The sequence below is a fragment of the Microtus pennsylvanicus genome, chromosome 5 (genome assembly GCF_037038515.1).
Source record: "Microtus pennsylvanicus isolate mMicPen1 chromosome 5, mMicPen1.hap1, whole genome shotgun sequence".
Taxonomy (NCBI): Eukaryota; Metazoa; Chordata; class Mammalia; order Rodentia; family Cricetidae; genus Microtus; species Microtus pennsylvanicus.
In genome coordinates, this window is record NC_134583.1 from 48,880,059 (window position 1) to 48,901,014 (window position 20,956).

At 41.2% G+C, this 20,956-nt stretch overlaps 1 protein-coding gene across 1 annotated transcript; it reads right to left on the bottom strand.

Moving 5' to 3' along the window:
- Window positions 1–201: 201 nt before the first annotated feature.
- Ovch2 (ovochymase 2) lies at window positions 202–20,490 on the bottom strand. Its single transcript, XM_075975186.1, has 16 exons — window positions 20,403–20,490; window positions 17,660–17,769; window positions 16,041–16,132; window positions 14,074–14,246; window positions 13,622–13,717; window positions 12,727–12,878; window positions 12,002–12,191; window positions 10,905–10,928; window positions 9,318–9,408; window positions 9,071–9,195; window positions 6,578–6,718; window positions 6,163–6,293; window positions 3,804–3,897; window positions 3,090–3,221; window positions 468–543; window positions 202–241 (listed from the first exon to the last, which is right to left on the bottom strand). The coding sequence occupies exons 1-16, from the start codon at window positions 20,488–20,490 to the stop codon at window positions 202–204; spliced, it is 1,755 nt and encodes a 584-aa protein (XP_075831301.1).
- Between the last annotated feature and the right edge of the window lie 466 nt (window positions 20,491–20,956).

A 20,956-nucleotide genomic window follows, 5' to 3' on the forward strand; every position in this document is an offset into this window, starting at 1 on the left:
TACTACAAACTGCACCAGTGGCTAGAATAGCATAAATTTATTGTCTCCACATTTCTGGAGCATAGAAGTCCAAGGTCAGTGAGTCAGCAGGTTGATTCTTTCTGGGGGCTGCAATGCTTCTCAATGCCTTCCATGTCTCTCCCCTTGCTTTGGAAGGTCACTGTCACTTGCTTGTGTCCCCCTGATGTTTGTCTTCATCTTCTATGTTGTTCCTCTATGTGTATCTCTCTCTGCATCCAAATTTCCACATGTTATGAGGACATGAATTATATAGGATTGGAATGCTCTAATGCCCTTATTTTTAGTCAATTACTTCTGTAAAGACTGTATCTCCAAATATCAGGGTTACCTTCTGGGGTACTGCAGATTAGGATTCCAGCACATTTTAGAAGACATTAATATATCCCAGCTCTTACTGTGCCCTGAGTGAATTGTTTAGTACAATTCCTCAAAGCAGCTTACCAGAAACTTTGATTGCTCCAGGAGGCATATCCCATGTTTCCAGAAGCACTGATTCATCCTCTGATATGGAGACATTGAAATCTGAGTGTAAACATAATGCAATTGCTTAAATCACAGACTGTCAAGCCTGGTATATCAGAAAATGATTTATGGTGATTTTATCAGAATCATGGAGACACCTCAGTAAACAGGACTACATGGGTCTCTTAGGTGTAATATTTTAACTGCAACCTGGTTTCCACTTCAGCAGCTGTTTAAGGTTTAACCAAAATGGAAAGCTCAGGAAGCAGATAACTGGTTCTTTGGATCTCCCATACAGAAGGAAATTCATGAGTGTAAGGATATGGAGGATGAAGAGCACAAATGCCCAGGGCCTGGGATAGATGAAGTCGTTAGATGATCTTTTCCCTGGGTGTGTGTTCCACATTTGCACAAGTGAATCTTCTCTGATTTAACCCCGACTCTCACTCTGTTTTTCTTTGTTTTTTCTTAGCTGTGTTAGATGTAGAACCTAGGGCTTCATGCATGCTCAGAAGATACTCCAGCACTGATCATAGCTCCCCACTCCACTCTTAAATATGAATTATTCTCTCTCCATAAGACTGGAAATATGAGTCTACATGACATTCCTAAGACCATGCATCTAGAAAGGGCATGCAGCCTAATTGCCTTCTTCGTGGAGCCCACACATGAATCTTCCTAATTACTAAAATGTATTTGTAACCTGCGGTGGTTTGAATGAGAATGGGTCATGTATTTGAATATTTGGTTCCTAGATTGTGGACTTTTTAGAAAGGACTAGGAGTAGGAAGGACTATGTTGGAGGAGGTATGTCACTAAGGGTGGACTTAGTTGACTGCTGTGGTGGTTTGCATGAGAAAGGCTGTACAGACTCATATATTAAAATGCTTGCTCACCAGGGAGTGGAATTGTTGGAGAAGATTAAAAGGTGTGGCATTGTTTGAGGAGGTGTGCCACTGGGAATGGGCTTTGAGGTTTCATAAACCCACTCAAGGCCCAGTCTCCTCTCTCTGCTTGGTGCCTTGGGATCTGATGTAAAGCTCTCAGCTCCTACTCCAGCACCATGCTGTCTGCTTCCTACCATGATGATAATGGATGAACCCATACGCAAGTCCCCAGTGAAAGCCTTTATTTTATGATGATTGCCTTGGTCATGTTGTCTCTTTACGGCAATAAAATATTAGCTAAGACACTCACTCCAGGCCCAGCCATGTTCTTTTCTACCATGTGCATATGGATCAGGAGTGAGCTCTCAGCTATTGCTATAGCGTCATGCCTGCTTCTCTGCTTGCCTGTCACCATGCTTCCCACCACAATGGTCATAGACTTACCCTCTGAAACTGAGGCACAAGCCTAATTAAAAGTTTCTTTTTGTAAGTCATCTTGGTCATGTCTCTTCACAGCAATAGAATGGTAACTAAGACATAACCGCACAGGTCATAGTCATGGTGCTTTTATGACACACATGATGCCATGTTACCTACCAGCTGAGGTGGTACAAGGCACACTCTGCCACTGCTCCGTCCTCCTTTTCTTTTCCAGATTTATTTTATGCGTATAAATGTTTCACTTGTATATGCATGTATATGCACTTTGTGTCTGCTTTGTGCCTATGGAGGCCATAAGAGGGTGATCAACTCTCCAGAATCAGAGTTTCAGATAGTTATAAGCTGCCCTGAAAACTGGGGATTGAACCTGGGCCTTCTGCAAGAGGAGGGAGTGTTTTTAACCTTCACTAGTTTCAGATTTCAAAAGTTTTTACCAACATCTATTTGTTGCCCTGTCATTTTGCTGTAGTTTGTGTGTGTGTGTGTGTGTTTTATTGATGATTTAGCTGTTTAATATAGCTCATAAGTGTAGGGTTGAAGTGCCCCCTAGTGGAAGAAGAAGACCACACTATATCCCACAGAGAAAATACATGAACTTGAGGCAGACAAGATGGCTCAGCTGATAAAGGTGTTGGCTGTTAAACCTGATGACCTGAGTTCAATTCCTGGAACCCACAAGGCTGAAGAATAGAACAGACTCCTGTAAACTGTCTTCTGAACTCAAAATGTCTGTGGTGGCATGTACACACACACACACACACACACACACACACACACACACACACACACACATTAAAAAAAGAAAAAAAATAAGAATGACCTAGGTATGGCTCTACAAGCCTGTAATCCCACCATTTAAGAGGTGGAGGCAGGAAGATGGTGAGTCTGAGGCTATATCAAGTTCCAGGCCAGTCTCAAACCAAAAGCAAATCAAAATACATCTGCTAGATAAGTCTTTAAAAGACATGCATGATAGTGCTGTTCTCCATGAATTTAATGTTAATGAGTAAAAATGACATATTAAATAAGGTAGATTTAATGAAGTTTATATACTGGCTGGCTGATACACACACCAGGGGTCGTAAAACCTGACCACATCGATTCCTAGGAACATTTAATGGCTTCCTGTCTCCTATTTAGCATCCTTGGTAACTTTATAGGATGCAATTGCCCTAAGGAGCATCAGCGGTACCTATGTTGTACTGCTCAGATTTCTCTTTGCTACCGTGATCTGAGGATTCAGAACTGGGAAACTAAGAGCTGATTTTAACTTCTTACCTGCTCTAGAAATGAAGGAGACCTCAGCCTGGAAGCCCCTGGCGGTGCCATTCTCGTCTGATTGGAAGCTGATGAGCATTACACTGGAGGTGCTCAGCACAGGGCTGGGTACCACATAGCCACATAGGCGAGCTGTGAGGCCCCACACAGGTAAGCGAAGCCAATGTGAATACATACAACATTAGATGCAGAAAAAAAAAAACGAGTGCTTTAGACATGTTGACAAGCTTTTCTGAAAATACCACAACTCATCTTTCAAACAAAGAGATTTGCCTCTTCAAAATGTGTTTTGACTCCACCAGCATTTCAAGTTTGTCCCATCTGCTGAATACTCCCAAAGTTCTGCTAAGGAAATTGCCTCTAGCCACAAGATTCACTAAGCAAGTTTTTTTTTTTTTTTTTTTTTGAGGTGCCCGGGCTAGGGATGAGCCCAAGGGCCTTGTGCATGCTGGCTGGGCAAGCACTCTGCCACTGAGCTGCCTCCTTAGCCCGTGAGGCTTGTGTCTATCTGACTCTTCTTTACATTTTGGTTCCAATAGTCTTTGTTCCCTGTTCTTTGCTCCTCTACACAAAATCAGGGGGTGCTGAAACTATCGGGAGAGATGGAGGAGCGTCAGGGAACACAGGAAAATTAAGAAAAATCGTTTTATCCCTTATCCCAAGACCAGGTCCAAGACCAACCAGGGGATGCCAGGGCTTCAGGGGACTACAAACCTATTTCCTTCTCCCCCTCGACATCACTGTGTACAGTCACATAGTCAGAAGTGCAGTCTCCATTTTCTTCTATTTCTAGGCTCTGAAATGACAGCTGAGAAGACTTCTGGTTATCTCAAGGAAAGCTCAAGGAATGAGCAGACAGCTCTAGGTCATTTACCTTGCTCTAGAGGAGTGGTTTTCAACCTGTGGGTCATGACCCCTTTGGGGTCGAATGACCCTTTCACAGGGGTCGCCTAAGGCCATTGAAAAACACATATATTACATTATGATTCATAGCAAAAGCAGAATTATGAAGTATCAACAAAAATAATTGTATGGTTGGGGGGGTCACTACAACTTGAGGAACTGTATTAAAGGGTTGCAGCATTAGGAAGGTTGAGAACCACTGCTCTAGAGTAAGAATTTAGTTGAGAAAGTTCTAGAGATATTCCTGAGTGATTAAGTTACTTAGGAAAAGACAGTAGATTCTCTGTAAATAGTGAAACATAGAAGCTATCAAACACAGCCAGCTTGTAAAGGTGAGGATCTGTGCAAACATCTGAACTCCCTACAGAGACTGTCTTTTCTGGAGGCTGTTTTGGGGTTGTGCTACTTGGCTATGTAAGTTTTTCTTAATTTTTCTTAATTAGCAAAATTGAACTCAAACACAGTATAAATCCACAGTGCTTCTGGTGTTCTTGCCTGTGTTACATCATGTGTCTCTACTACAGCCTTGGTTCTGAACATATAACATGTGCACTTGACACTAAGCATGCAGCTGCATAATGCAATGACTGTGAATGCTGCACAAAACACCATGATCCAGATGCAAGCCCAGTGTCTGTTATGACCTCAGGAGTTTTTGCCGCACATACAAAGTTTCCTGCTTTTATAGAAACGCAATGGCTTTATTACAGAAAACAAAGATTCAAATATTTCCCTACCACCATTTCTCAGCATGAATCAACTCACCAGATCTTTGAATCAGATTGTGTTAGAAGACTTGATTTTAAGAACTTCTGTTTGAGTTACTGACTTAAATTTTTTAAAAAAGAAATTTGGCTTGGGATTAAGAAGCATTGCAAGCAATTTCTGAAAGGGACATAAATGTACTTCTGTCTTTTTATATTTTTGCAAAGTGAAGTCTCAGCACTGATGATTATAAAGTCAAAACACTGGATCAATCCGGGAAATCATTGCAGATTCTCTCTCTGTCCTGCAATATTCACCTTTACTCATTCTTAAAACCAGGATGACCTCATTTATTTAGGCTTCTATCCTCTGACTGTCCATGAGTGTTTAATTGGCAACAACGAATGGGGTCAAATATGCAATAAATTTCTTATCATGATATTCAAAGGCCTATACTTTGGCCTCAGCCTCACTTTCTCTTATTCTTTCTAAGTACAACTAATGACTCTGTTGACTACCTTGCCCTGCTCGGTGCTGGCTCCTCTTTGCTGTGTCTTCTCTGCTTGGAGATAGTAATGACACTGGCAAGATTGTTATCAACTTTTTAATTAGTAATACTGTATTTTTTCTCTAATTTGAGTTTATAAGGAAGAGTGTTTGTTCTTAAAAATGCTAAAGACTTGTCAAAGTCACCAGGTAGTCAGTCATTAAGGTAACACTGGGGAATTTCTGTTTGAACAAGAGCTGCAGAATGCAAGTGCCATCTAGTGGTGGCTGCCGGGAAGCAAGGTTGTCATTGGAATATTTATTCAGGTACTGAGGACTAATGTATCTGTAAACAAGTCAGATAAAAACCTTTGCCTGAGAGATCCACAGCAAAGCTCTGGGCTGAGCTCCCAGAGTCCAGTCCAAGAGTGGGAGGAGCAATAATATGAGCAAAGGGGTCAAGACCATGATGGGGACAGTGGAGGGGGGAAAGGAACCTGCATAGGACCAAACTAGGACCTTTGAATGTGGGCGAGTTGTGTGGCTTGAGCAGTCTGTGGGGCCACTGGCAGTGGGACCAGGATTTATCCCTACTGTTTGAACTGATTTTTTGGAGCCCATTCTCTTTGAAGAAACCTTGCTCAGCCCAGATAGTGGGAGAGGGGGCGTGGAGCTTGGTCCTGCCTCAAAGTCATGTGCCAGATTTTGTTGACTCCCATGGGAAGCCTTACCCTCTCCGTGGAGTGGACAGAGGTGGGGTGAGAGGAAGATGTGGGGAGCGGGAGGAGGGGAAGGAGTGGGAACTATGATTGGTATGTAAAATGAGAAAATGTTGTTTTTTAAAAAATAAATAAAAGTTAAAGAAAGAAAGAAACAATAACAACAAAACACAAACACCAAAACCAAAAACCTCTGCCTGCACAGTGTCTGTCAGGTATCTTGTGACTATATAATGTCTAATTTAGGACAAACACAATACCTTAATTAGGTAATGGTTGGGGGCTTGAAAGATCCAGGTACAGCTAGCCATGTCACTGTAGTCTGCAGGATAGTGAAGGCTATGTATGGTGCCTTCTTCAAAGAGGATAGTTAGAGACTCGCAGCCGGAATCTAAAACAAAGGAGGGCAGAGCAAATGCAACCACTGAAGAAAGACTTCTGGTGTTCTTCCTCCTGTCTCTACCAGGTGATAAACTACGGCTTGTGGCAGAGCCAACCACAAAGCGTCAATGATCACCATGAGAGACTGCATCCTTCAGCTGGCCAATGTGCCTTCTCCATTATGGAGCCAGCAGACCTTGGTGGGGGGAGGGGATCCCTGCCCCTCACCCAACTCTGGTGCCAAAACTTCTGCAAAGGGCCTAGAAGTGAGCGATGGAAGTAAATGGTTTTTACCAGGAAGGTAGTTTGGCTTGAGAGCTTTATAGGTAAGATTAAACCCAGTGGCGTAATCTGTGGCATCAGAGATGAATCTCAGCTGGATAGACCTGGAGCCAACGAGAATGGACGAAGGGAGGCTTTCTCCGCAGAATTTCCCTGTAATGTGAGAAGAGTCTTTGTTCAGAGTCTGGAAAACAGCACCATACAAATGCATCAAGGAGATGTGACCTTGTTCTGGAATTTCAGGACGGCCTAATTAGGCTTCTCACCTTCTGCATGGCTGGGGTTTTGATCCAGAACGTTCTGTGTTCATGCTGCTCGTTGGCTTTTGTGGGATGTTTGTTTATGTCCTATCCTTTACAGAAGCCCCTCCTACAGTCTATAGTATACCTATATTCTCCTACAGTTACAGTATCACCTATAGTCTCCTATAATCTATAGTATACCTATATTCTCCTACAGTCTACAGTATACCTATATTCTCCTACAGTCTATGGTATCACCTATATTCTCCTACAGTTTATAGTATACCTATATTCTCCTACAGTCTATGGTATCACCTATATTCTCCTACAGTCTATGGTATCACCTATATTCTCCTACAGTCTATAGTATCACCTATATTCTCCTACAGTCTATAGTATACCTATATTCTCCTACAGTTTATAGTATACCTATATTCTCCTACAGTCTATGGTATACCTATATTCTCCTACAGTCTATAGTATACCTATATTCTCCTACAGTCTATAGTATACCTATATTCTCCTACAGTCTATGGTATACCTATATTCTCCTACAGTCTATGGTATCACCTATATTCTCCTACAGTCTATAGTATACCTATATTCTCCTACAGTCTATGGTATCACCTATATTCTCCTACAGTCTATAGTATACCTATATTCTCCTACAGTCTATAGTATACCTATATTCTCCTACAGTCTATAGTATCACCTATATTCTCCTACAGTCTATAGTATACCTATATTCTCCTACAGTTACAGTATCACCTATATTCTCCTACAGTCTATGGTATCACCTATATTCTCCTACAGTCTATAGTATACCTATATTCTCCTACAGTTACAGTATCACCTATATTCTCCTACAGTCTATGGTATCACCTATATTCTCCTACAGTCTATAGTATACCTATATTCTCCTACAGTCTATAGTATACCTATATTCTCCTACAGTTACAGTATACCTATATTCTCCTACAGTCTATAGTATACCTATATTGTCCTACAGTCTATGGTATACCTATATTCTCCTACAGTCTATGGTATCACCTATATTCTCCTACAGTCTGTAGTATCACCTATATTCTCCTACAGTCTATAGTATACCTATATTCTCCTACAGTTACAGTATACCTATATTCTCCTACAGTCTATAGTATACCTATATTGTCCTACAGTCTATGGTATACCTATATTCTCCTACAGTCTATGGTATCACCTATATTCTCCTACAGTCTGTAGTATCAACTATATTCTCCTACAGTCTATAGTATCACCTATATTCTCCTACAGTCTGTAGTATCATCACCTATATTCTCCTACAGTCTATAGTATACCTATATTCTCTGACAGTCTATAGTATCACCTATATTCTCCTACAGTCTATAGTATCACCTATATTCTCCTACAGTCTATAGTATACCTATATTCTCCTACAGTCTATAGTATACCTATATTCTCCTACAGTCTATAGTATACCTATATTCTCCTACAGTCTATGGTATCACCTATATTCTCCTACAGTCTATGGTATCACCTATATTCTCCTACAGTCTATAATATACCTATATTCTCCTACAGTCTATAGTATACCTATATTCTCCTACAGTGTATAGTATACCTATATTCTCCTACAGTGTATAGTATACCTATATTCTCCTACAGTCTGTAGTATACTTATATTCTTCTACAGTCTGTAGTATCACCTATATTATCTGCAGTTGCAGCAGTCAAGAATACTTCTACAAATACCTGATGAAGTGGGCAAAGTTGCTTCCGGGTGAAAATCACCGAAACACTACTCCATTTGTGTAATTTGATTGCTTATTTGAGACAGGACATCACTATTTGGGTTACAGATATGTGTCACTCTGCTTGGCTTCATTTCTCTTTTTGACATAAATATGTTTTGCTTCTTGGTGCCATTCTTCCCAGTCTACTGGAGCAGATAAAAGCCACTTGCATACATATGTAAGCAGTATCCTGCTTGGGGTGGCTGGAGGACCCAGCAATTCATGTAAATTTTAGTCCTAATTGGGTCAAAACCCAGGCAGCCTGGCTTTTAAAAATATCAGACGCAGCTGCTGAAGTGCCCATAGCAGGGGCAGACTCAGTTCTTCCCCACTTTCGAGAAGACTCTCAAAATTAGAAAAGGACAATGTGGCATTTACAGATGGCTCAAGGTCAGAAATACAGTAACCAGACCTTGTTAAGTCCACTTAGCACAGCTCTCCATATGATAACAGAGTTAAGGACCACTCACCAATGATCCTGTCTTCTAGGGAATATATTGCCAGGTAATTGTGGTCACAAGATTCTGCATCCAAGTGGGACAAATTGAGCAATATATGCATATCCTCTGGAACCAGCAGGGTCCAGACACACAGTCTGCAGGCAGATACATGGAAAGGGTGTTACTTCTAGACATAAAGTAACAGTCACGGTCCTGTTAAGGGACACAGGCAGGCTGGAGGTGGAGTCTTGGGGAGGACAACAGAGGGAGTACTTACTGCTTGCTCTCATAGTACAGGTGGAGGCTTTCTGGAAAATGCAGCTCTCCCTCAGACCCACTTATTAGACCATCAGGCTCACTACATGAAGCTGAGAGGGAAAGTCACAGCATCAGGGCTGGCACCCAGTGCTAACGGCTATTACACCTTCCAGAAGCTGAAGACCGGGGAGCCACTGGTGCTCCTTATGCTTTCATCCTTCATGCACTGCTTCCTGTCTTGGCTGCTATGAAGCCTCATTGTTTTGAATTTTTGTGACTTTTATGTCCTGCTTACCTTTGAGATGCTGTAACTTCCTCTGTCACTTTGACCTTCTAGCTCCAATCTGTGGGTGCAGGGGCTCCCCAGGTTCTAGCCTAGGCTCCTTTTCTCTTTCTATCCAGGTCCTCAGCATAGGCTCAGTCACATCAGCAGCTTCATGGCTTACCTCTACCCTCCTGGACATTAGGTCAGACTTACGGTAATGTCCAGTTATCTTTCCCGAAACTCAACATGGTACAAGCGGGACTCCTCTTCATCAGTGAAATTATAGCTACCTTTGATTTGATTATGCATGTGCTTTCTGTAATGCTCAAAGCTGTGATGACATAAAGAATCCAGTTGGATTCCTCCTTGTCTTTCCTTTCAATCCTCACGAAACTGGTTCTAAACTTTTTTCCTTTTTATCTTTTCATTCTCTGGCCCTTATCTTGTTTTAATCCTTCAGTTTTTCTTTTCTATCTTGAATTCTCCTTGATTTATTTGTTCCTTAATCTCCTTCACGCTGTTCTTCTGTTCTTATGGTATAGATAAAATGTATTTATATTAATAATCAAGTTCCCATCATAAAATGCAGCCCATTTTTTGACCGAAATGTATAGTTCCAGAATTTGATCTCAAATTATCTTTCTATTCATTTTTTCTTGTGAGAATTCCTTACACTTCCTACCCTTGAGCTGTCTTGGCTGTCTTGCTGCTGCATCCTTTATTTTTCCTTCTTTATCCTTTGTAGCCTATCCTGGATAAGGATGCTTCTGCTCCAAAGGCCACACACTGCTCATTTATATCTGTGAGCTGCCTAGCTCTGGGAAGTCTACTTTGCTATATCACTTTTTTAGACAGAGTCCTACAAGCTCAAAGACAGAGTGAAGAGTAAGCTAAGACCCAGTCTCCTTTCTTTATGGATGATATAACTGAGGAAAGAGCTTGCCCCAGATCTTAGAGTGAATTCATCCAAGAAGTCACAGTGAGCAGGGATATGCCCCCTGTGTAAGTAGGGGCACACTCAGGGAAGGGTGTGTAGCTTATTAACTGTTTCTGCACCACATTCCCTCTTCTCTTATTATCTAGTTGAAAGATTGTATTTATCAGTTAGTGTTTGCTGAATTAGACAAAGCTATGGCTTGACAAAATGATACATGAAATGGGGCTCTGTGGCCATGGAATTGGCAGACTGGCAGGAATATGTGGGTGCTCTTTGGAGTTTTATACCAAGTGATCAGAGAAACACCTCCGAGGAAGACTTTTGATGTTAACAGGAACTGAGACTCAGAAGTGTTAGTATGTTAATTCGTGCTCCTGCAAGGGCAGACTGCAAGGAATACCCACCTCTGGAGTTCTTTCTCCGATGGCCTGAGAAACAAAAAGAAAGATGCGATTCAAAGCTTCTGCTACCTTGACAAAACATTGACTAAAAAGTAGAGCGTTTTAGTCAATATCCAAATATTGAAAATTTAATCTGTGAGAAGAACAGCAGCTTGGATAAAATGACAAAGTAGGGCAGAGGTCCTGGCAGTTTGAAACAATTTCACTTACTTTATTCTCACTAATGAAGAAACGGTGATTAACTTGGAGATTACACAGAGCAAAAAGAGGCAAGGAAGTAGGAGAATAGAGGCCAGAGATAGAAATAACCTTCCTCCAACCATGAGTATTTTGAATAGTCACACACTGAGGACCAGATACCTGTCATTGTGTAATACTCTTGAAAAAAAATCCTTTAATTCTGAGTTAATTTTTATTAATCCCTTTTGATAAAATGGAAGCCAATTTGAGACTAGAAGACATCAGTTAAGGAAACAGTTGAATTTGGAGGTGGAAGCAAAGTTACAATTTTTTGGGGGGGGGGCTGGGCTGGTTGACAAGAAAACTGTATGTAGACTACACCCTTCAGATTTACCACATTTGCTTCTATACCAGGGTTTCTAAGCCTTTGCCTTATTAATTTGGAGTGAGATTATTCATTATGGTGGGGACTATGTGCTGCACTGTATATGGCTTAGTAGCTCCCATGATCTCTATCCACCAGGCAGTGATATCCCTCTTTAATTGTGACATCTGAAAATATTTTCTAATATTTTCTTGGTGGTCAGATTATCAGTAGTTGACCATTACTGAGCTTTGCTTTAGCTTGGTAAATCTTGCTAGAACAGTTGAAAAGTAGGTAGAGATACATATATCACCAGTTAACATAGTTCCAAACATAGACAAAGCAATTTATGAGGAATGTATTCATTCTTCAGTGAATATTTTAATACTTGGATATGGATGATGTTTTGCTCTTGTATTAGACTGTACATTTCAGAATCCTCAAGTGTTACACTGAGAACAGAAGTGCCCCCCTCCAGTCCCGACTTGTCTAGCCTGCTGATGTTCTTTACCCCGTAGAACTGTAGCTTCCTAAGCTTGCAGGATGGCTTCATTACCAGTCTGGATGTGTTCGTGGATCCAGGGAAGCACTCTGCTAAGATCTGTGAAGATCCCAGGAGATCCTTGCTCTTTTTTCCTTGAATTGTTTCTCCAGCCTCGACCACAGCCTAAACCCCAAGAAGTCACACCAGCCAGAGTCCAGGCCCCTTTGCTATTCTGGCACATAAGTGATCCTCCTGAATCTCCCTGTGGGAGGAAGAAGGAAGCCTCTGTTACCACGATTGTCAGTGGAGGGGCCTCAAAGTGCCCACTTACCCACAAGGGTGCTAATGACAAGCATAGCATGGCCTCAACTTCTAATAATTTAGACACAGCACTCCGGAAGAACATCTGGACATGATTTCCATTTAGTCCTCAAACAGCAGAGTCTGTCAGTTGCTGCTCCTTCTCCCCACACCTGGCTCTCACCAAAGCAGCAGAATTCCTCCCCTTTCCTGTTCACATCATGGACTCAAAAATGTCCTGCTTAGTGATGCAAATGACCACAGTCTTCATAATGCCAAGAATTAAGAAGTGTCATTCTCCACACCCCTAATCTAGAAACCTCAAAATAAGAAGAGACATCCTTACATGGTGGGAGAAACCTGAGCACTTCACCCTTAGGACTACCTCTACTATTTTCAGTGAAAAACAGATTCTAGGTTTGTCTGGAATCAGCATGCTTAGTCTCCTCCCTGCTAACAAACTTTCCTGAGCCTGGAGCATAGCTGCACCCACTTACCTGACAAGCATCTCTTCCTCCATCAGGGGATCCTGTGCAGAGAAAGGTCTTCCCGGTAACGGGGTTCCTTAAGCTCAACAGAGCTGCCTCACATTCCTCCTGAGTCAAAATTGGCAGGTTCACCTGCTGCAAGACTTGTGGGAGGCGACCACCTGGAACAAGGGGACAGGTCTGTCAAGCCATGCGCTCTTCGGAGGTGAAGGTGCCTGGTTCTTTTGTCATCAGCAGTTGCATGCAGGTTTGTGTCTTTTTGGAAGGATCTTGATTTCTTTTTTTTTTTTTTATTGAGAAAAGGAAGAAAAAAAAACAAGTTTCCACCTCCTCCCAGCCTCCCATTTCCCTCCCCCTCCTCCCACTCTTCTCCCCCTCCTCCCACCCTTCTCCCCCTCCTCCCACTCCTCTTCCCCTCCCTCTCCAGTCCAAAGAGCAGTCAGGGTTCCCTGCCCTGTGGTAAGTCCTAGGTCCTCCCCCCTCCGTCCATGTCTAGGAAGGTGAACATCCAAACTGGCTAGGCTCCCACAAAGCCAGCACATTGCGTAGGATCAAAACCCCGTGCCATTGTCCTTGGCTTCTCATCAGCCCTCATTGTTCGCCATGTTCAGAGAGTCCAGTTTTAACCCACACTTTTTCAGTCACAGTCCAGCTGGCCTTGGTGAGCTCCCAGTAGATCAGCTCTACTCTCTCAGTGGGTGGGTGCACCCCTCGTGGTCCCGACTTCTTTGCTCATGTTCTCCCTCCTTCTGCTCCTCATTGGGACCTTGGGAGCTCAGTCCAGTGCTCCAGTGCACTGAAATTCATTGCCTTTTGAAATGCTTGCCTGGTTGTTTAAAAACTTTCTGGTTACGCATCAGAAAGTTTTGATTTGGATTAGTAAGAGTGGCGCAGGGGCCCTTACCTTCAGCCAAGCGCCCCCAGCCTGCAGTTGTGCAAACAAATCCAGCCTTAAAGTGTTCTCCTGACTCTGGAAGACACACGGGCCTCACAGACTGGCCTGAAGAAAAGATCAAGGGAGGGACTGGCTCCTTCATGCAGGAAAAGATACCATAGTTATCCACCTATTGGCGTCTGGGTGGTCCCCAAAGTCCCCTTAAGGTTTGTGATATATCAGCCTGGCATCTTCAGGAGTCGCTTGTTAGCTCTCTTCGCCAAAACCACATAACCCTCCCTCCAGAACCATAAGCAAAGGACATTTTAGGCAGGGGACCCTCCAGAAGAAAATCCATCTTCCAGTTAATGATCCAGAATAGCTGGTCTCAGGCTATATAACATGATGTGTAGGGGATATAGTACAGGTCAAATGATTCGGGGAAACAGGGTAGACAATCAGGGTGCACTACAATTATTTACCAAATCGGAAGGTTCCAGCCATCTTCAGAAGAGCAATATCATAGTTCATAGGTTTTCTGATGGAGAACTTTGGGTGTATTATGATGGTTTCAATGGCTAGTGTTTGCTCTCCTGGCTCGGCTTGGCTCAAGTCGTGTTCCCCAGCAGTAACATTCAAAGTTAATGCAATGTTTCTATGAAAAGGCAGAAGGAAAGAGATGGGGTTTCAATGAGCCTTTGACTGTGGTTGTAAATGCTGGCAAATGGCCTCTTCAAATTGACATGGGTGGATAATGTGGAGCGTGAGAGTGCCGAGCAAAGCAACCAAGAATGATTCCATTGCTATAAGAAAAACGAAACACAGAGATTCTCATTCCAGTGCAGGGCATGTAAAGTGTAGAGATAGTGGTATAATATCATTCATATTATCTGTAGTCAGCTAGAGAGATATACATGCATTGTAATTTGGGGAGCTAAAATACATAATGAGACTTATTAGGCCAGTGATTCTCAATCTGTGGATCATGACCCTTTTGGGGGTCAAATGACCTTTCCACAGGTCATTATTATTATTTCATAATAAGATTATTAGGAAACACATATATTTACATTATTGTTCATAACAGTAACAAAATTACAGTTATGAAGTAGTAACAAAAATAATTTTCGAGTTGTGGGTCATGACAACACTGGGAACTGTATTAAAGGGTCCCAGCACTAGGAAAGTTGAGAACCACTGTATTAGGATGTTCCAGTCACAATACCAGTGAGTTATTTTGTGAATTATTTGTGATTCCCAGTAAGGATGTTGCTTCAGTGTTAAAAAATTTCAAGTGGCATTTGCACTATAAAGGGCAGGACACTAACTCTGATGTTTTAGGGATACTCATGAATTTGGGACCAATTACAACAATAGAAAGTGGGGATTGTCTCTATGCCTTTTTTATATTTGTAGTTTATAGTTCTCCCATGAAATGAGGAAGATGAACTTGATAGGATGAAATGGGATGGAATAAGTATTTTGAGGTTTTTATTCTTTGGGGCCCTTCATTTCCAATGATGATTCTTTATACATGATTGGAAAAGGTATCATTTTTCTTGGAATGGGTTCCTGAATCCTGGATATGTTAGATACTTAATCTAGTAAATAACATCTCTAGCTTACCACTACCTGTATTGTAGAGACATTGCCAGCTATTTATTCATTTGTTTGTTTGCTCCTTAATTTTTACTTTTACTCAACATGTAGGATCTTTCTATGTTGCTCAGGCTGGTCCCAAATTCCTGGACTCAAGCTTCTTCCTGCTTCAGCTGTTCACCTAACTGTGCCTATAGATATGTACCACATAACAGGCTAATTTCTCTTTTAAACAATGGACCCTCTGGGAGGCATCATGCCTTAGTCATTTTTGTGTCTTTGGTACACACTAGCAACTGGCAGTAAGTGAGCATCCCAAGAATGTTTTCAGACTCAAATTGAAAGGACAACTGTGGGTGCATAATCTTGGTGACAGCCTGGTGCACATGGAACACTGAAAGTGGGGTATTTGGATCACACTAGAAAGTTGATAAAAAAAAAAATCAAAGTTCTTAGGTTGAAGCTCAGAGAAGCAAGACCAACAGGAAGGAAGACTTGAGAATCAGTATTTTATTGATCGGTCTTTATTTTCTTTTATTTACTTATTAAGATGTATAAAGGACCAGATAGTGCTGCTTCATGGAAATATTTTACCAAAACTAGTAGGAGACTTTCACTAGTCAGTCGTTTGCTACTAGTCTTTGTTGACTTTAGTAGGTTTATGTAAATACAGTATTTTACATCTGCAAAGAAACCTTTTCTAACATGAGGATCAGCCTACAATGTCAAGGAGCTTCATTTGTGACACCCAATTAGAAAGATTCCTTGTGTTTTACATGAGTAATTGATTCTGATTCCAAAGAGAAAGAAGAGGCAACCTGGTCCTCCTCCATGAGCCAAGCTTTCCTACCTGTTAGCCATGCAGTGAGCGGCTGTGATGACCCACCGTGAAGAGATGATAGTTCCTCCACAGACATGCTTCTGCTTTTGTTTCAGGGACACCTAGATGGCAGATTTAAGTTGGTAAAAGTTAATGCTGTGGGATATCCCTAAAACCTCCAACTTAGCACTTTCTGAAAGATAGATATAGATAGCTTAACCACAGTGATCATGATTTAGGGATGATGACAGTCTACAGGAGAGTAGTTTGGGCCTACTGTTTTCTCATATGCTTAATGAATTACTTGACCCTTAGAACTTCAAATCTTTTCTTTAGTTAACCTCTTCAACATACTTAAAATGATTTTATTCATTTTTATCCCCATTTCTCTTTGAGTACACTGTGAGTTTGTGTGTGTGTGCATGCATGTTAGCCCACATGGAGGTCAGAGGGCAAATCTTGGACATCAGTTCACTATGTCCACCATGTAGGGCCCTGGGCTCTAAAGCAGGTTGTCAGGCTTAGTAGAAAACACATTTACTCATTGTAATGTCTTTTTGGCCCCTATTAACTTTCTTTCTCTTCTCAACTCAATCTATCCATGATAATTGTTTTGATTCTAAGGTGACTTAGACAAGTACATACTTTCAATGGATAGCCTCACATTTAGGATGAGAAAAAGGCAGTTGATTACAATTTTTCACTTTTTAACCAAATATTATTTATGAACAATAGAAAAGAAAAAGTAAAAGAAACACTAAGAGACACAGAAAAAAGTTGCTAAGGTTGAGTAACTCAGTGGTACAGTAAATTCTCAGAGCTTTTTTGGTTCTAACTTAGAAGCTTTAAAACAAAACAAAAAACAAGGAACAATCAAAAAGGATAAATACTGAGAGGAAGCTAAGGATGAAAGGCGTAGAACCAAAAACCCTGAAAGAAAACCCAATGGGTCACCATTATGATTTGAAAATGAACTTCTGATTTTAACAGATATCCATTTAATCAAATGATCAGTTGTCTACTCAAGCAAGTATTTGTTAAGTTTATCAGTGACAGTCAGTGTGGTAGTCTGAATGTAATTGGCCTCCATAAGCTCATAGGGAGTGGCACTATTAGGTGGTGGGGCCTTGCTGAAGTAGGTGTGACTTTGTTGGAGGAAGTGTGTCACTGTGGGGGTGGACTTTGAGGTCTCTTATGCTCAAGTTATGCTTAGTTCAATTCACTTTCTGCTGCCAGTGGATCAAGATATGGCTCTTCCTCAATATTTTCAACACCTTCTCCAGCACTATGTCTGCCTTCATGCTACCTTGTCCTGCCTTGATGATAATGGACTAAACCTCTGAACTGTAAGCAAGTCACCCAATTAAATGCTTTCCTTTATAAGTGTTGCTGTGGTCATGTGTCTCTTCACTGCAATAGAAACTCTAACTAAGATAGTCAGGCAACTCACCGAACAACAATTCAACCATGAATATTAATCTTGATTAATTGGGCTGGGAAGCATCTTTCTTCAAGATTAGGAAAGCACAGCTCTTGGAGTGTTGTGAGGGTTTTTTTTTTTTTCCCTCCAGAGAGGTAGCATGTGATCTGGGGAGATACAAGCTTGAGCATCATAGTTCACCTACTAGAGAAGAGTTTGCGAGACTCACCTGCCAAGGAAAGGAACCCTTTTCTACTTGGCTTCCCCCAACAATGCGACTGAAAAGGCTAAAGTAATTCTGAGGTTGGGGCTTAACCAGACTCTGCCCACAGTTAGGAGCTGGGAAAGACAAGACAGACACTGATTAGATTCTAGGACTAAGATATATAGAACAATTTGAACAAGAAAAAAAAACCCACAGTAGATGGAAAATGTTGAAAAATTACAACATGGCTTTAAGTTAGTGGTTGAGATTTGCTATATTGTGTAAAACAAGAGGTTTTGTCAAACATAAGATGTGCACCATCAGGAGACAGCTTCTGCTTTATTTGCACATATGGGTGTGTTCATTTGTGTGTGGATACATATGCTCATGTGTACATATGAAGATCAGAGGTCAACTTTGACTGTCTTCCTTAGCTGCTTTCCTTTTATTTTTAGAGACAAGGCCTCTCACTGACCTGGAACTCTCCGAATGGCCTAGGCTGGCTAGCCAGATAGCCCCAGGGATCTGTGGTCACCTCCTCTCCAGAGCTGCAGTTGGGTATGGGCATCACCATATCAGCTTCTTAAAAATGGTTTCTATGGATTGAACCCAGTCTTTTGTACTTCACTGACTGAACTGTCTCCCCAGACCAAGTGATGACTTCTAATGTGAAAGTTAAGGGCTCTAGGTTTAGGTTGGTACTGGAATGTTGTCAGGAATGCAGCCTCTTTTCTTTCTGAGCTCTCTGGTCTCTGCAAAAAGAGCACAGCACTCTCTAGTACCCTATGGCACTAACTTTGTGCCAGGGCAGTTATTTTTGGCTTTCAACCCAGCTAGACGGTGGGCTCCACAAACATGGGATTTAATATTTTCCTTCCTTCCTTCCTTCCTTCCTTCCTTCCTTCCTTCCTTCCTTCCTTCCCTTCTTTCTTCTTTCCTTCCTTCCCTCCTTCTTTCCTTCCCTCTATCCCTCCCTCCCTCCCTCATTCCCTCCCTTCCTCCCTCATTCCCTCCCTTCCTCTCTTCCCTTCTTTCTTCCTTCCCTCCCTCTTTCTGCCCCTCCCTCCATCTCTTTCTTCCTTTTTCTCATTTATGAGACAAGTTCATTTAACTATGGGGCTTAGGATGACCTTAAGTTTATGATTTCCTGTCTCTGCCTTTGGAATGCTGAGGTCACAGGTGTGAAACGCCATATCAGGCATATGCACAATGTGTATTACAAGTCCTGATGTACAGAGTTGCTTGGTTAAGTTGTTGATGATGGTGTAGTCTGCTTCAGTTTGTAATTGTGTCCATATCCCTCCCTCTGCTTTGTGCATGAGACTGAGTCTGAGACCATGGTCTGTGGTGTCTGCCACAAATCAGAAATAAACAAATCTAATCAGATTTAATGTAGGACAGAAAATAGATTGTTCAGGGTTAGTGGCATGAAGACAACTTCAATTCACATATCAGTATTAAGACAAATACCTGTCAAGTAAAGGGAAGAAATAATTTTACAGAAAAGTTTTCATTCCTGAAAACATTTCATTTGTGCATATTTAAGTGAGCGTTTGACTTTTTGTATAAGGGGCTAGATTAAATGTATTTACTTGCACCGGGCAATCCAGTGATAAATTTGTTACTCTTGAAGATAGCTCTTTCCATGAGGTTTTCAGGAGTGCATATAAGACTCCGCCTCATCATCACTCGGCTTCTTTACCTAGATGACTCGTTGAATGCTTATCTACCACCTCAACTGAGATGTCTGCCTTGATTTCCTCAAACTAAAGTCTGACTCTCTTGCATGGCATAGCACTCTCTCTCCTGGCTCTTCATCAGCCTTCAGCAGTTCTTTATGTGAAAAAATTGTTTGCTTCTCTGACTGCAGTATGGACTTCTTGAGTGAGAAACTCAGGAATGTGGGTCCTCCATATTTGTACTTCTAAGGTCTAGCACAACTCTTGGCCTGCAGATTGCACTTGAAAAGCATGGGTGAATGAGCAAATGACTTTTCTTAAGAATATATCCTTAAGAAGATAGCTAATTAGCTCAATGTTAAAGTACACAAGCTTACAATGTAACTTATTACTTAATCCCCACACCTTGCCTGCAAAAAACACTTTCATTTTTAGATGTAAAAACTAAAAATCAAAGAGACACATAGCTCATAACAGTAGAACATGAAATAATCTTTTGTGTTTTCATTCTGAACCCAGTGTAGGTATGAGCAAAAACTTTTCCAGCTGCTTTAGCTGAATGAATCATAAATCTGCTAGACATAAAATTTAGTATTCATTGAAGTCACTGAGGCAGAGGCACAAAACATATTGATAGTCCATGCTGGCAAAGTCTGATTACAGAGAAGTCTGCCAACAACTGTTTTCAGCTTATTATAATCAAAGAAAAAGTCATTTATGGTATATGTCACTGAGCAGGATAATTTCCCCGAGGCTTCTAAATGTTTGTAAAGCTGTGCTGATCTCCTGAATTGTTTCATGAAAGAATACAGGATTATGTAATGTGTTCAAATAAGTGAACAATCCCATATCTGTTGATGAAACTAGGAGAAAATACTTACCCCCATAAATGCTTCACTCTAATTTCATATGCTTATCACAGGATCAAAATTCAAAGAAATGGTTTTGAAAACCAATTACATTTTTGAAATAATTTGTTTCTCTTATATTCCAAAATGAACAAGAAGTGGAATTGTTACTCTGATTCACAGAAAGTAATTCCATCAGGCAAAGAAAGAAGGTAGTTACGAATTTAATTTGAAACTTACCTCTAATGGAAGAAAGGGTTGCAGAATTACCTTGTTCCAAACAGACCATTCCTAGTATTAGAATCAGCTTTTCCTTGCTTACAGTCATTTTGAGATTCAAAGCTTCTCCCAGAAATGTAGAGAGGCTAACAGAGGGAGAGGCTCAAATGGAAACAAGGGTGACAATCTTTGAAAAAAGAGCAATAAAACACTCCTAAACAAGCTTATTTATTAACTAAGACTTTGGGCATTCAACCTTGTCCATAAGATGTTTCTGAATGTGGTTTCTTAGAAATGTCTTTTGTAATATGTGGGCCATCAACTACAGAAGCAAAGTCTTGGTTGAGCAGCTTAACGTATTCTCTTCCACCTACAGCAATAAGTTGCTTCCTCCAGTGTTTCTGGTTTAGCAAAGTGGTTTGTGTCTGAGGCTTTCATTTGTGATTGTTACTTGCTCTGTTTTCTATTAGAGGATTGAATATTGGTGTGTGACACTATTCATGGGGTGACACAAACAACTGTTTACTCACCCAGGTTGGGAACTGATTGACAGACTAAAGTGAGGATCTGCCAAT

Excerpts from the sequence above, each read along its gene's own strand:
- Ovch2 (XM_075975186.1), bottom strand. The coding sequence starts at position 20,490 with ATGACTGTAAGCAAGGAAAAGCTGATTCTAATACTAGGAATGGTCTGT. Across the intron at positions 12,879-13,621 it reads CTGGGGGCGCTTGGCTGAAG|GTGGTCGCCTCCCACAAGTC; the intron begins GTAAGGGCCCCT and ends CCCTTGTTCCAG. Across the intron at positions 3,898-6,162 it reads CCAACCATTACCTAATTAAG|CTGTCATTTCAGAGCCTAGA; the intron begins GTATTGTGTTTG and ends AAGTCTTCTCAG.